Source organism: Amblyomma mixtum, chromosome 2 (assembly GCF_055824585.1).
Source record: "Amblyomma mixtum isolate Tamu chromosome 2, ASM5582458v1, whole genome shotgun sequence".
NCBI lineage: Eukaryota > Metazoa > Arthropoda > Arachnida > Ixodida > Ixodidae > Amblyomma > Amblyomma mixtum.
Window position 1 is genome coordinate 101292001 of NC_143013.1, and position 16951 is coordinate 101308951.

At 46.3% G+C, this 16951-nt stretch overlaps 1 protein-coding gene across 1 annotated transcript in view; it reads left to right on the top strand.

The window, feature by feature from the left end:
- The window catches only part of spg (dedicator of cytokinesis spg), a 116367-nt gene extending 100663 nt beyond the window's left edge, over positions 1-15704 (top strand). Inside the window, exons 30-36 of the mRNA XM_089572280.1 lie at positions 704-967; positions 2621-2689; positions 2827-2966; positions 5950-6025; positions 8702-8761; positions 10315-10363; positions 15066-15704. Coding sequence (XP_089428406.1) covers positions 704-967; positions 2621-2689; positions 2827-2966; positions 5950-6025; positions 8702-8761; positions 10315-10363; positions 15066-15232 — 825 coding nt within the window. The 3' untranslated portion in view covers positions 15233-15704. The remainder of the gene's footprint in view (positions 1-703; positions 968-2620; positions 2690-2826; positions 2967-5949; positions 6026-8701; positions 8762-10314; positions 10364-15065) is intronic.
- The last annotated feature ends 1247 nt before the right edge of the window (positions 15705-16951 follow it).

Sequence of the window (16951 nt, forward strand, 5' to 3'; positions counted from 1 at the left end):
GAAAAGGTTTAAGTTCATTTGCTCCGCAGCACACCGTCCGAGCACTCTAGACAAGTGTGATCGACTCTGTACAATGGGCGTGGAGGAGAGAAATGAGAAAAATATTGGGACCGGAAGAAATGCCTGACGTACTCACAGGTCAAGGTATAAACTGCACCCTGAAGAAAAAAAAAACACAAAGTGCGAAAATACAGCGAATCAATGAGGGGAAGGAAAAGCGTGAAGGAAAAACTGACAAACATTTCTGCTCTGCTGCGTAATGGAAGAACCGAGTGATAGCTGGTTTACCGGGCTACAAAACATCTTCACCCCCCTTTCCACGCCTTGCCGCCATTGCAGTGCCTTCTTGCATCATGCCGTGGTGGTCATGCCATGGTGGTCATGCCTTGTGGTCATGCCATCGTCTTCCACTGTGCTGCATTGTAGTTGCGCACCATCCTTGCTGTGCACCGCCACAGCTGGTGCTCCCTGATGCACCGCACTGCTCTGCTGCACCCCCTGCTGAGTTACACCCGCTATCTCCTTCCTCCTACCTCTTCTCCTCTTGTTCTACCCCTTACACCCCCAAATCTAGCCCCTTTACTTCGTGGATGTCTCGACCAATGTCGCGGATCCTGTCGTTGTAAAACTTCTGCCGACAGGCGCAATCAGGCGGGAGAGCTGTCACTGAGCAGGCGGGCTTCTCCTGCATGCACGCACCCAGGGCCTGTGGCTGGAGCGGACGACGCTGGAGACGGCCTCCCCGCTGCCGGGTCTGCTGCCCTGGGCCGAGGTGGTGGGCCAGCACACCGAGTGGGTGCCCCCCCTGACCCACGCCTGCGAAGCCGTCGAGGCCATGAGCAACGAGCTGCGCCGCCTGGTGGCACTGCACTCACGCGAACCCCAGCGCCCCCTGGCACCCCTCAGCATGCGCCTGGCCGGGGCCATCGAGGCAGCCGTCAACGGGGGCCTAGCCAAGTACCACCAGGTCCATTTTCTCTCGCATCAAGAGTAAATCTCGTAATTTCTGATTGCTCAGCAAATCAGATTACTTCGAATAGTCAGAATGTGGTGCAAACCAAATCACCTCGTTGATTATGCGGTCCATTTGCTTTCACGTGAAGGATAAACTTATGTAATTTCTGATTGCTCAGCAAAATCAGATTACTTCGAGTAGTAAAAGTGTGGTGCGAATCAAATCCCCTCATTGATTATGTGTTCCCAGTTCATACACTCAAAATCATGGCCAATAAACTGTGCCATGTTGCTATTTTTAGTCTGGTTAATGTTTTTCCAGGGTGTACGATTTCTGAGAAGTGCATTCATAATTTTGCCAAATTCCAGTCGTGTGATACATTCCATGACAAATAGGAACTGCGCTAACAAATGAGTGGACCTAGTCTGAGGGCATGCTGCATAAAAACTGCGACTGCAGTCAGCTGGTAGGATGGCTTCTATGCAGTAGACAAGTGCTGTAAGGCAAAGCATTTAACACGACTATATACCGCATAAACGTGTATAAGGGCCGCACTTTTTTTGCAGAATTGAGGGCCAATTTTCGGGGTGCGGCCCATACACGCGATGTGCGAAAAAACATTATTTTTTTAAGTGAAAACACACCAATCAGGGAATGAGCAACAGGTATTCTATGTTCAATTGTCACTCGCAGAGTATTTCGACTCTTGAGCTGGTGCTGTGCTCTGGTGCACGCTCATCCCAAAAGAAGCCGCACAGCATGTCTGCTGTCAATTTAGAAAGCTATTCCCACCTGGGTTGTGGAAAGTTCGGGTGCGGCCCTTACACGAATTTATTTTTTTTAAAGCATTTTCTTCGTGAAATTTGGATGTGGCCCATACATGCGTGTGGCCCTTACACGCGTTTATACGGTATGTCTATAAATGCCTTCGTACTTCATTCTGTAATCACACTTTACTGCATTAGCAATATAGTCGTGTTTTGACAAAAAAAAGCTGTTGTCTTTGTGTGGGGACCAGTAAAAATGCAGTGCCCACCTGTGAGCCTCCACCCTTCACAATCCTCCACCCACGCAATAGCAGAATGAAAAAGCGAGGGTGAGAGTAATTTCAGCGACGCAATGGGAAGGTGATTACTGTAAAAACGAAATGTACGGCCAGCATTGCTAACGCAGATTTGTTGCATCACCTGACCACCTATGTCCCTATAACCACCTGTGCACTTTGCTTTTGCAAAATCTCATTGCTTCAGATGTTTCCCCGGATAATAAGCTTTTCCCGCTGCTATTAAAAAAAAGCGTATTAACAAAGCTGTACTGTACTTTTCACAAATTATTTGCAGTTTTGAATATTTGCACACCCCTGCATGCAAGGGATCTGCACTCGAGAAAGGGAAACGGTAGTGCCGAAAAAACACACACACAGATAAAGAACGACGTAAGACAAGTGCGCTTGTCTTACGTCGTTCTTCAGCTGTGTGTGTGTGTTTTTTCGGCACTACTGTTTTCTTTTCTTGAGTACAATGAACCATCTAGCCCAAATAGAAGTTCTTCTAAACTGTAAGTGATCTGCCACTCAAGATTTGTTGTGCTGCACGCCTTCCGTTGCCTTGTCGAACTGATGGTTTCCTTAGAGCCATGCTTCCTTGTTGGGCTCTCGTTGCACAGGCCTTCCTGAGCGGTGGTGATGCATCGGGTGAAGGCCAGGCACGGCTGCGGGCGCTGCTCATTGACCAGGTGGGTTGCCTCTTTGGAAGTTGCCGAAGCAGGGCTGTCTCTTTTCTTATACGTATGTCATCTAGTAGTTGAGGCTGTGTTTCGTGTCATGTGATTTACTTTTGGAGCCAGCTGCAGTTAACGCCCTGCCTGTGCAGGTGCACGTGCTGGAAGGGGGCCTCTCCCTGCACGGGCGGCTCGCCCCACCCGACCTGGGCCCCCTGCAGAAGCGGCTGGTGGAGCGCCTCGGTCAGCTGCAGCAGTGGGTGCGGGGGGCCTCCTGTGCCTCCGCACACGGGTGGGTGGCCACACTTGGCTTCGCTCATCTCTCTGTGGTTGAGGTGCTCGCAGAAATCGAGGAATCGTTTTGGTTTGGTTTGGTTTTATGGGGGTTTAACACCCCCAAAGCTACTCGGACTATGAGGGACGCCGTAGTGGAGGGCTCCGGAAATTTCGACCACCTGGGGTTCTTTAACCCTTTGTGGCCCCTAACTGTTTCCTGCTTCGCGGCTGTTCCAGTCCAAAACTATTTTGCCCGTTTTTCGTGCCGCGGAAGAAAACAAACAGCTGTGCAAGAACGCTTCTTCAAATGTTTATTTTTTAGGCTTCTCTTCTTGCCAAAGACACTCATCGGTGTTTTGGCAGTGTGTGTTACCGCTGGAAGCATTCCCCTGGGTGGCGGGCCTGAATTTTGGCTGCAGGTTTGGCAGAAAAATACCGTCTCCTTCTTGCCTCCTTTGGTTCTGTGGTCACTGCAAACCGCGCAATCTTTGCTGCTTCGGCCTGCGGGCTTGTAGATGTAGCCTGCCATCTAGCCTTTCCTCGCCATCCAAACGAGCAGACGGGTCCTGTTTTCTGGCGCGGGCCCTCACATCATCGATGAGCTGTTTGATGTGGTTCCAGTGGTAGTGGAGATGTCGCTGCTCCTTTAGGCCCTGTCTGAGCTGCTGTAGTCTCATCAAAATGAAGCTGTTTACAATCGAGACTTCCAGGAGCCAGAAAAACAGCTTCTTCCACCATTTCATGGTCTTGCAGGCAAATGAATAGCTGGCACAATAGTGGTCAGCCCTGTCGACAGCACCCATGTTTTCAGTGTAGTCACTGATCACCACAGGCTTTTGCAGAGTGACTTTCTTGCCTCCTGCTTTCGTCCACGTCTTTTCTTTCACTGATGCATTGTGCGCTCAACTAACCATTGTCACTTGATGTTTGTCTGGCCACGCAAGTGCCATGTATGAGTCTCCTTGGCGGTAGGCCGCCACTTTGCCTTCAGTTTTTTTTCAGCTGCGGCGGCATTTTCTTCCTGTTCGTCATGCTCTTCTGAAGCAATTCTTCTGCAAGAAGTGGCAAAGTGTAAAATTTGTCGGTGTAAATGTGGTAGCCACTGCCCGGCGTAGCTAGCTGCAATTTCTCCAGCAGGTGCAGAACAATCCTGCATGTAAAGGGGAGCTCGGGACGGCAGAGGCTGTCAGTCGTCGTGCTGCCGTAATAGGGCTCAGTTGCAGAAATATACCCTGTTTGGCAATCAGCTAGCGCATAAACCCACATGCCCCATTTTGTTGGCTTCTGTGGGTTACAGCACTTGAAAGAAATTCACCCTTTGAAGCCTACGGTGCTCTTGTCGACACAAATTTTTGTCCCGGCGCTGAAATGCTCTCTACGTTTTGCATCAATGTAGTGCCTCAATGTAGTCCCTCACCTTGCCGCCGCGAGTTAGTCGGTTGGGCGACGTATCTGCCCTTGGCGAAACATGGAGCATCCAAAAAATCTGAAGAAATGGCTTGCGTTTGAAAACGTGCGGGAAAAAAGGCATCTTCTTGAGCAGGTCCTGGATGAAGTACTCCTTGATTTCGGGTTTCAGATTCAGTGTCATGTTGATTATTACACGTAAAAAGGCCTTGAATTTCTGTACGGACCCATCTTCCCAATCCTTTCAAATTGAGTGCTCTGGAAGAACTCCGGCATTCGAGATTTTCTCACGCGCATAGCGGTTTGTCTTGCGCACAATGTCCTCAAACAGTTTGTCCATAAAGAACAACTGAAAGTAGTCCAACTCGCAGGTTAGGTTGGAGGCGCGCACTTACTTGAGGTGCCGGGTTTGAGACGGTGAACGGAATAGGTTTGAAGTTTTTGTGTAGGCACAATTTTTTGTGTAAGCCTGCCAGACTGTTGCGTGTGGTCTCATGTCACCAGAGCCAGCGGCTCCAGAGCAGTCAGCGTCGTCATCGCTGCCGCCACTTGATTCCGTGGATTCGCTGTCTTCGTCATCTGACGGGGGCCCATAGTTCTCCTCTTCACTAAAATCACCCTCACTTTCACTGAAAGCTTGGCAATTTTTGCCGTAGAAAGCACTTGGTGAGAACGCGGCCATGCTGTGCTGCGAGCGGCATGTAAACAGAACCACAGGACGCTCGAACACTTGCTTCTGCCAAAGGTCGAAAACATCTGTGTGCTGCCATCTAGTTTAAAATTTACAAACAGATTTTAAAAAAAAGTTTAGTATTTGTCTAAAAGATGGCGTAACATGCATAATAAGCTACAACGCGCGCAGTTCAACTATGGAAGAGCTTGTCGGGCCGTGCCCGACAGCGGACCGCTACGGCCGAGCAGTGTTGTCGGGCGTACCGCTAAGGACCGCAAAGGGTTAACGTGCACTGACATTGCACAGTACACGAGCCTCTAGAATTTCACCTTCGCCGAAATTCGAGCGCCGCGGCCAGGATCGAACCCGCGCCTTTCGGGTCAGCAGCTGAGCGCCGTAACCACTGAGCCACCACGGCGGGGTCAAGGAATAAATTTGATGGGACGTATAGCGTAGAGAACAGATGAGGAGAGATCTGTCTTTGTAACTTCTAAACAGCTCAAAACAAATACTTGACCAGAGAGAGAGCACACAGCAACACGAGCGCTCATGTTTGCTGTGTGTTCTCTCTCTGGTCAAGTATTTGTTTTGGGCTGTTTAGCAGCTATGAACTACCAACGCACCCAACAAGCTTTAGATTCTCTTGTGGTTACGCAGTTGGTACCAAGGGAAGGGAAATGTAGCTAGGCTTCTCAAAAAGTCAGGTGGGAAAGGAGATTAGGTGTACTCTTGGATAGGTTAGCCACTGCTGGTGCAAGACAGGATAGGGTAGGATAGAATTTTTTCTTTGTGTTTGTGTGTTCTGGGAATTTTCTTGTAGTGCGATGGCTGTGCAATGGAACGAGTTGTTTAGATCGATGCCTTGGGTTTTAGCCAGTGTGCGGGGCACTGCAAATATTCATGAGAACTTTATTTGCAGCTCACCAAGACCTGGCTCTGCATGCAGCAGCAGCAGGTCATCAACATCATCAGGCGGACTACTGCCTCCAGCACATGTGAGTGGGAGTGCATGCTGACTCGTTGATGAAGGCTGCTCTGTGCAGGGAATTGGGTGGTTGGTCTTAACGCTATTAAGGTGAAAGCCTTTAATGCCTCATCGTTGTCGACAGAAGGTTGTCAGCAGAAGGCTGTCAGCAGAGGTGCCGCGCTTTTTCTACTCGGAGCAGAAAAAAAATCTTTGTGCACGATGGGATTCGAACTACCATCCTTCCGTTCTGTAGCCGAGCGTGTTAATGGCTGCGCTACTTACTGCCATCTCATATGCAGTTGTCCTTGTCTAGGACGCTGGAGAGTGTTTGCAGAAAGGCGTCCAATCAGACGGATGCCTCCCAAACGCCCTCCAGTCTCTCCAGCATTTAAGATTCACAAACAATGGTGTACCTAGTTAACATCTTAACCACACATCAGTCACACAAGCAGCAACACCGCACTAACCGCTTTCGCCTCACCGCACTTTAGGTCAACAAAGTGCCCCCTGAATTTTAGTTTGTGGAATGTGCTTGCTTTCTCAGCGTTCTTACCCAGAAGTTGCAGTTCACTGTATTCTCACTAGATAGTATAGCTAGAAGCTCAAGTTTGCCTCATGGACTTTACAGGCCTTTCTTGCTTCTTTTCATCACTCTGCACAAGTCGTGACTCAATGCTGCCTAATCAAGGCTGTCTACAACGTGCGTATATATGTTTCTGTAAAAAGTGTAAGCAACGTTTAAAACAGGAGTGAGTGAAAAGTTACATCATAAGAAAGACATCACACTTCCAAGAGGCATGCAGAGCAACCACATTATTAATATCTACCCTCAAATCTGCACCTCCATTATATATTGTTTGGTCAAATTCTTCTGCATGACTCCGTTTATTAGGGACAGGGAACTTCAGGCATGACGGAGTAACTGGAGCTGTTCTGCTTTTCGCTGCTATAACTTGCAAGTACGCACTGAGAAATGTGGCAATATTTCTTGTCCATCTGATGAAGACAAGAAGTTTGGCCAAAATGGATCTCCTTTGTTTCTTAAATAAAGTCAGCACTCCACAATGTGGCAATGTTTTGTGTAATAGACTCCAAAATCAACAAAAATGAAGTCGTACATCATCATATGTTGTGAAACATACTGTGGACTTATTATCTGCACTCTTTATGAGATACACGACTGATGTAGCTGAATTCTATTGCACAAAATGCTGGTGTGTGTTGCTGCCAATACCTGGCTGTGCTATGATGAGCACTGAAAAGCTGAGGCAAATGCAGAGCTGCTGAGGGTTCTTCACATCATTATGTACTTTTGTGACCAGCCCAAAAGTTAGGGGCCACACATGTGGCATGTAGACGTAATTTCTTGGCGCCTGGCTAAAAGAAATGTTGCCGCATTCAACCTTTTGTATTCAGAAACTTTTGCCACCGTGTTTATAATTTTTTTCTGAAACCATCAGTAAAACAGGTGTGGCAATAGAGCTGGGACAACCTTAGACTTTAATCAACCGAGTGATCAAGAAGCTACCGTTGCACCTTCCTACGCATGGACTAACTTCTTTAAATACAGTTTTTTCCCTAGAACAATAGAGGATTGGAACTTGCTCTCTGGCATGCACCCGTGCATTTCCACTGAATAAGTTTCTTGACGATATTGAAGCTTGTCGGTATGTTGTTTGAGTGTTTGCATACTTGTTGTGGTGTTGCATGCATGCGATATTTGCTTGCTGTGTTTTTCCATGTTGCCTTGTAAGTGACTGGCACCTTATACCTGTATACCCACTCCTGCCATAGCCTAGAAAAAAAAAAAGGAGAAATGGGGGGGGGGGGGGGGGGCAGTTTGTATAAATAAATAAATAAAAGTGTTGCCATGTTGGATTGGACCAAACTGCAAATGGGATATGGGTTGAAAACTTGTGCTGCCCTCCTTGCGAAGAAAAGTGGAACCTCCTCGAATTACAAATAAAAGGCTCTCTGATAACAGCTGGCACCGCCAGTCGCAAATAAAAGCTGGCTGTTTTGCTTTGCAATGAGTGCAGCATTGCTTGGTGGGCACTCCAAGGCATGCAGCCAGAATTACCTTTCCCAGATGTTGGGTGAGATCCAAATGCTCTCGGCAAAGGATTAATGAACTCTGGAAGGATACTTGTCTCTACTGTAGAAAGAGCCAGTTGGAAATTGCTTCACAACAGGCCACATCACCTGACCTCGAGCTCACGAGGAACCACTCTGAAGGGCCAAATAAGTTCGGAGGCATGGTGCAGTTATTTCACATTCGCAAAAAAGGCAAAAAAAAAAAAAAAACACTTGGCATTAGTCATGTTTTGGCCATGCTGCAGGAACTGTTTCTTCACCATAATAGCTCAACGGTTCAGCGATATCCTAGCCACACACGCTTTCTGACACACCTCTGGGCATATCGTGTCTCATATATGTGAAATGTGTGTCTCTCTGCAATTGTAATAGTTGCAACTCACTGCTGTTTATCCAGTTTGCTGTCTTAGTTCAGTGCGATTTTATCGAGTGCTGCGGTGTTTGTTACACAAGCCAGAGTAGCACGGTGACAGCTGTCAGTTCCTGCGGTGTGTTCAGTTCAGAGTTTATTACCTTAAAAGTCCCCATAGGGGCTTGACGTAAGGGGTAATGTCCCTAACCCCTATGTAGAATAGAATGGGGGGGATGTGACTAGACTGACTTTGTGCAGGACGACCCCTGGGATGCAGCAGCTGGCAGTGGTTCCTCTAGTGCACTGGCCGAGCAGCAGGTAGGTGGCCCCACAGGGGGCAGCACTTGCACTGCACTGTACTGTCATTGAAGTGTTTTGTGCGCTGCTTAAGTAATACAGACAATAAGAGCTAATTGGTGCTGCATCTTGAAAAAAAAAAAAGCATGGAGACAAATGTTGCCGAAAGAACAGACACTACAAGGACCAATTCACAACTGAACATTGAATCGCAAAACGCAGAATAAGTAGCGCAGACCCATGTTAAGACGAACTCAGTTCAGGTATTTACTAAGGTAATCGCTTATAGAGTCGGGACAACCTTAGACTAAAGTCAGTCAAATGATCTGGCAGACTTTCGTAAAGGATACTTGACAATAGACCATATTCACACTATCGATCAGGTGATAGAGAAATGCGAATAGTATAACCAACCCCTATATATACAGTGGAACCTCGTTCATAGGTTTTTCACTGGACCGGGGAAAAAAAAATGTAACAGCCAGCAAAACGTAACAGTGAGGAAAGCTCCAGAAATGAAAGAAAATAGTGCAGCTTTGTTTTGAAACAATTTATTTCCACAAAATGAGTTTAGGACTGCTGATCTTCAAGTTCATGTCATGGTGCCCTTCCTGTTTCTCCGTCTTCTGGTGCTGCTTTCTCATTTCATGATTGCCACTGTGCAAGTCGTTCAATATTGGGCAAAAATATCATCTTCAACGTCTTGCTATATCAGTTTCTCTCAGGTTGTGATGTGAAGATGGCCTCCTTAAATGACTGTACAGGCGCTCAAATAAAGACACTTGGCATTAGGCACCAGTCATTGTTGCTTCCTTTTAAGGCGAAAGCCTTTAATGCCTCATACTGTCGTTAGCAGCTGTGTCGGCAGATTTGTCCGCATTTCGGCGTCACTACTTGAAAAGAAACTGCGTCGATGCTGGGAATCGAACCAGGGCCTTCGGCATTTGAGGCGGAGACGCTACCACTCCGCCACGAAGGCTTAAGGTTTGGGCATGAATAAAGGCACATCTAGTGAATGCATGAGTCTCATAAATGAAATAAAAGGAATTAAAAAGTAAAAATAAAAAAGAATAAAAACATTAAAAATAAGAAAAAATCAAAAATAAAATGGGAAAGTTATGAAAAATAAAAAAATAAATAAAAAACTGCGCCAGGAAAGGCTTTCGCCTCACAGCACTTTAGAGAGCCAAAGTGCCCCCTGAATTTTTTGTCTTTTCCCTGTGTTTTGTACTGCGAAGTCCATATGCCTATAAAATTGCATAATGAGAGGTGTCTTGTCATATGTTTGATCTTGAGCAGAGCAACTACATCTGAAAAGAATTTGCTTTAGTTTGTTTATATAAATAATAAACGGTATTTCTGGAAGCCTGTGTAGGCAGCGTCTTTAGAAAGTCTTAGCTCTGTTGTACGGTAAGTGCACTGACTACGGCAACTATGACTATACGGCAGATGTGGCTAGGCCAGCACGCAACATTAGCTGTAGCAACACACCACCGCGTTCTCCATACAGCTGTCAGACTGTGCTAAAACTGTCTCTGATGCCGTCTTATCCACACTTTTATGCTGTGCTGCAGATGGAAGGACCAGCAGCTGATGGGGTTCCACCGCCATTGCCGCCTCGAGGTAAGCACTGCTAATGAATGACTGCCTTCACTGGCACCATGAAAAAAAAAAATGCTGCCATTTCATCACCATGAACCTAGCCAGGTACACTGCAGGGTAAGGGCATGTTTGTTGCCTGTGTGGGTCAAACGGTATTGACACCTGTGTTTGTTCTTAAATATTCAAAGCACCCTTCTTTTTGTGGCACAACAAAACCTCACAGTGTCCAAGATACCCATTTCTGCAATGGTTTTGTTAGAAATGCCGTAGAAGATTTTTACCAAGAAATATAACAGTAGATTTGCCCATTTGAATGTATATCTCGATGCTTCAAACCATATGATAAGTGAATGCAGTTGCCATTGTACTCTGGTACAAGAGATGAACTGAAGCTTATTGTAATCTCGGCGGCCATACACTAGTTATACTGCTTTAGAAAAGTGTAGCTTTCACTTGAGTTTCAACATGCAATGTTTTTACAATGCAGTGGTGTATTCTTCGTCGATGACAGCTTTGTTTCATCGGGGTTAGCGCTTCAACCTAGAAATGCAGAACACTATGCTGGTCTTCATAAAAGGGCACACTGGAGAGAGCATGATATAATAAAATATGACAAACATTTTAGCTAGAACAAAACACTTTCCACATAACAATTTAAAAGTGACATTGTACTGAGATGTGGTCATTTAGCGAGATAAACCATTAATGGCAAGGCTGCAGTGCAGAAAGTCGCTTCATCTTGCTTTATGCGAGAAATTATAAATCTTTCATTAATATCACAGTGCTCAGTTCTTTCAATACGAGGCAACATCTTTTCATTTTCACCGTAACTTCATGACAGATTTTGGTCAGCTGCCGTCCGGTGAGGACTAGTTTGCCCTCTGTCTCTTCCATTGCTTGGGTTTCTCCAGAAAGCAGTTCTGGATTGTTTTACAGGTGGTTATCCATGCATTGTTGAAAAATCGTCACAGTCTCTACTATACACTTTCACGGGGTCAAAAAAAATTTTGGTTTGACCTGAAATTTTTATAAAAAAAGAAAACTCACGTTGGCATGGTGCATAATGCAATTCAGCGAGGACTGAGCTGCATTTATGCGCTGTATAGGGGGTATAGGAGGTAGCACGCAGATTAATTCATGCAAGAAGTGGCTGCAGAAAGTCCAGCAACCTTGCCTTTCGTGGTGCTCAGCAGTGGCTTCTTTTTGTTCCACTTCCCTCTCAGCACTTCACTGCGAACTCGCCATGGTGGCTCAGGGCCTTTGGCATTTGGCTGCTGATCCCAAAGTGGCAGGCTGAAATCCCAGCTGCAATGGCCGCATTTCGATGGAGGCGAAATTTAAAAACGCCCATGTGCTGTGCGACGTTAGTGCATGTTAAAAGAGCCCCAGGTGGTTTAAATTCCACTACAGTGTACTTCATAGCCTGCATATCACTCCGAGATACTGAAGTCCATGCCCACTACCATGTCCACATAGCATGCCACATTTACTCGCGTAATGAACTTACTCACCCACATGTCACTCCGAGACATTGAAATCCCACATACCATGCCACACATAGCATACTGTATATGCTTTCATAATGAACCCAGTCGTATAATGAACCCATCCCCCACTTTTGTTCAATAAAACTTGGGTCGGGCCTAGTTGGTACATGATGTTGTGTCGGTGTAGGTTGCGCAGCCACAGGACGAACCACGAAGAAAAGACACAGAGACACACACAAGCGTTGTTTTGTTGCTCTCATAATAAACCCACTCGTATAAAGAACCCATCCCCCACTTTTGTCGCTGAGAATTAACTCTCCTTTTTTAAAAGCTTTTTAGCCTGTTCCAGGCAGCTTTGTATCCACAGTGCACACCTTGGCAGCACGCCAAGATATTGTGTTTGATGAATGCTCCTGTGCTTGGAGAAAAATGGCAGAACGTCAAGACGCTGTGCGCCCTTGATGGGAGCACCATCAGCGGTGGCTTGCTCGGTGTGGTGCTGCATGCCTGCCTGCGCCAGTGTATCCTTATAATGCTGGTGAGCATGCAAGCATTGGAGAGGAATATAGTGTTTTAAACCACAATGCTATAAAACATCTTCACCAAAATGCTGTGGAGGAAGCAGAACCTCCAGACTCCCAAGTGATTTGGTGAGCTCAAGATCGGGAGCAGAAATGATAACCCCAATTCGGGAGCAGAAATGATAACCCCTATCGCACAACTGCTCAAAGGAACAAAACGCCCAATTTTAAACGCCCCATTTTCTTTGCCACAACCGGAAGCTTGCTGTCTAAGGTGCTCGATTCCGGAACAGTTTTGTTAGAAATGCCCTTGATGATTTTAATCGAGAATTTTTTAGAGTGTAACTCTTAAGCGCGCATTCTTGGGTTGAGCCGTGACGCCGTCACCAGTGTAACCGAATGAACGTCAGTACCGCCACTCGATCATAGATGGTGCCAGAGTGGCGCGCGCCATCGTCCGGAGATAGGGCGACTAGGGGAAGGGAAGTCTGTCTGTGGCGGCACGCATCCACATGCTGCTTTCTCACAGTCGTGCCACGCTCGCTCCACTTCATTGGCGGGTGGTGTTGTGAAATGTGCCGTACGTGACAGATTGTCTGCATCAGCCGCGCCACTCACAGTGTTGTATTCCTAGTATAAACTGTCTTGCTTAAATAATACAATACAAAATAGTCTCAGCCAGTTCTTTCTGAAGTATGAGCGACACAACCGGTGGAAATGCTTCATGTGCCGCTGCTGCTACACAAGCTGCTTAAGCAGAGGCTCAGCGCGGTCGATGCCAGAATCCAGAGGTGTGCCCCACCACCAAGAGGACCCTGCTGTCTGCGTCGCTGAACTACTAGCTCATCGCCGCCGCAAATAGTGCACCCAGGAGTTTGCAGTGCCAAAGTAGAGGCTAGGTGGAGCTGTGCTCAAATTTCGCATTAGGGAGTATCTTGATAGTCCTCAGAATTTTTTTATTAGTGCATGCGCCCATTTTTATGTAGGCCGATGCTGTAAACCGTGGTCAGCGAAAGTTATGGCAATTGTAAGTTGGCACAAGCATTGTACCAAAGTCTAATAAAAATCTAACTGGCCGGACAGTAATTAAACATTTTTATTATAGAGCGTAGCAGGGGGCGACAGAAAGTTAGATGGGCAGATGAGATTAAGAAGTTTGAGGGGATACGGTGGCTGCAGCAGGCACAGGACAGGGTTGATTGGCGAGATATGGGAGAGGCCTTTGTGCTGCAGTGGGCGTAGTGAGACTGATGCTGATAGTGATGAGTATAAGTAGCATCCGTCTCATTCTCCACACCCAATGCTTTTGCAGCACAGTGATGCACACTATCAATGAAAGTGCCATCTTGTGGTCACAAACTGCCATTATTAACACAGCACACCATGTGACCACATCTCGGTAGAATATCACTGCTTGTTTTAAATGCACAGCTTCTTTCTTTCTGCAGTATTCCTTATGTTTTATTAAAGTTAACACTCTCTCCAGCATGCCCTTTGATGAAAAGCAACGTATCCCAAAGCTGAAGATGTGCTTTTAGCTTCTGTCACTAGATACCACCACTGTGTTTTGCATTGCTTGGATCATGCAGCAACCAAGCTCAACGAAAACTTTCGTGGACAAAGTATACATCACTGCATGGTAACAGCTTTGGGTGTGGGAACTGAATTGAATGCTACGCTATATTAAAAATGCCTGATTACTGTTTGGGGGGTGAGATTTATGTTACTCTTTGGTACATCACTTTTGCCAACAAGCAATCGCCAGCAATTTCGCTGGTCATGGCATTGGCCTAAAAATAAACGGGTGCACGCACTGATCGAGAAAGTCTGGATAAAAATCATCTAAACCATTGCAGAATCGCAGAAATAAACAAAATCATCGCAGAATCGAGCACCTCAGACAGCAAGCTTTCCGTTGTGGCGAAAAAAATTGGGCACTTAAAATTTAATGTTCTGTCCCATTAAACACTTTGCATTACACACATGTGACCATCCTGCAAGTTTTTAACCTCGCCTAAAAAATGCACATATGAGCTTCGGTGCCGGGGTTCAGCGTGTCCGCTTCATCTCGGCGCGACTAGGCGGTGCCATTGACTGTCACAAAATTGTCGGATCACGCCTTGATGCAACAAACACGTTTCGAAGCGAATGGTGCATAACACCGCCAACACAAATGTGGCTGCCTGTATGCTTTTGGTGGTGATGAACGAGCAGACAGACGTCCGGCAGGCAGGCGGGCAGATGTACGATGTGAAATATCGGCGCTCACAAAAAAGTCTTCAAGCTTTCTTCCCCCCATAATGAGCCCTCTCTCCAAATTCACGACAACCTTTGTGGAAAAAAAAGTGGTTTGGTGTCATTTTATATCCCAGAGCGATTCAAGCTATGAGGGTCGCCGTAGTGGAGTGCTCTGGGTAATTTTGAGCATCTGGGGTTCTTTAAAAGCACTGACATCGTGCAGTACACAGGCCTGTAGAATTTCGCCTCCATCGAAATGTCACCACTGCGGCCGAGATCTAACTCGCGTCTTTTGGATCAGCAGCCGAGCACCATAACCACTGAGTCACCACGGCAGCTGGAAAAGAAAGTGGGTTCATTACGCAAGTCAGTGTGGAACTTCACTGTGAGCGTCTTCTGCCAATGTTCTGCTTCATTCTGTGCAGGGGGGCATTTGGGGTTTCAAAGCCTAACTCAGTATTGTCACATTTCCGACAGGGCCTCCATCGGAGCCATCTTCCTCCACTCGGTCAGCACTGGCAAACCGCAACTCTCTGAAGCATGGAGATCCTCTTCTGCCTTGCAAGAGTGCAGATTCTCTTAGAGAAGAACTGGGTGATGGAAACTGCACTGCTGTGGGTAGCTCTCCACATGGAGATTGTTAATGTGATTATTCCTGTCACCTATTGCACAGCAATCTAGGTGTCATGGGTTAAGTGGCAATTTCCATGCAGTTGCTAACAGCAAGCATGGTACTAGAATCTGCAGAAGGTGCTTCCTGTTGTTACTGTGATACAATATAATGAAGCGCACAGCTGGAATGAATTCACTTATATTTGGGTTAAAGGCCCATTTCAAACATGGCACAAACCGAGCAGGAGGTTGTGATCTCTCCGTCCAGTAGCACTTGCCTGTGGTTCCTCCTTAGGCTGCTTATGGGCTTGTGGGGCATGGCAGCTTGTAGCAAAACCAAAGATGTCGCCAGCTAGTTGGTTCTGGGAAATATTTATAAAGTTTTATTATGAGCATACGTCATGACACTCATGCAGGTGTATTAAACTAGCATTTGTATCAGTGGCCAATGTGGACTGTGTGGCTGCTCTTTTCTATCAGTCTTGAATAAACAAGTCGATTCTATGTTTTCGGGAACTTGTTTCTGGACTCCCACGTTGGTCAGTTCCTGTTGTGGCAGAATTTCAGCACTGGACCAAAAGGAACAAAGGTGAGACAATTTCAGCTTTGCCTTCTTCAAGCCTAGAGGCTAGAATGGGAAGGAGGAATATATATGCTAGTTTATTTTTAAACGGGATTTAAAAAGTAACATTAAAGTGGCAATAACAGATTGTAATCATATTGTGCAGTTTGTATCTGTGTATGTTCTCTCCTGCCAGACGCGATAGTGTACTGTGGTCCACTAGCATGATAGGAAGTATTGAAAGGCCGCCCATCTGGAAGTGTGTGCCAGAGGTCAGCACTGTGTGGTTCGTTTTTGATAGGTGACGATGTACAACTAGTTGATAGCCCAATGATCTGTCATTTCCCTACACACCCCCAGGAAGTATTGAAAGGCCGCCCATCTGGAAGTGTGTGCCAGAGGTCAGCACTGTGTGGTTCGTTTTTGACAGGTGATGATGTACAACTAGTTGATAGCCCAATGATCTGTCATTTCCCTACACACCCCCAGGGCAGCAACTCACCTTGTTTTTCTGAAGGCACTCCCTTGATTCATAATTTTTTTTTTTTTTTACAGAAGGAGGAATTTGTGGTCTGAGACACAAGTGTCGGAGTGCTAAGGGAGCGGTTCTCTATGATACATCATCTTGTCTTCTTTCACTCTCACCTTCATTCCTTCCCTCCCTGAGTGGTTGTGGGTTCCCTGAGAAGCCCTACCCAACAAAGACACAAGCAATGACTACCACTTCTCTATGCTCTCACTGTGTTTAAAGTCCTTGGTTGAGCTTCCTTTCTAAAAATTAAATAACCCATCCAGATCAAACATGGCCCCAATTTTCATTTTTTTTTAATGCGAAAGCATTATATGCCTCATGCCAAGGGCTTTTGTAGGCTAAACAGGAAGTGTGCTTGTCACATGACCTTATAAGTAATGGATTTGTGTGATGATATAGTAATGTAAATGAATAAAGTAAAAAATTGTAGGAGGTTTCAGCTTCTTAATCTAGGAGTAGAACCCAGCAGCGCTAGCAGGGAGTCCAGGGAATAGCAGCAGAGGCCTTTTTTTTTTTTTTTTTTGAGGGAAGGAAATGGTGTCAATTGTCTTGGGTCTGGATGGAAATCCAATGAATTGAATGAAAATTGGATTTGAGGAAAAGGAATTCCACCTGTCTAATATGTCTTGATGGACACCCCCCCCTCACACTTCCCTT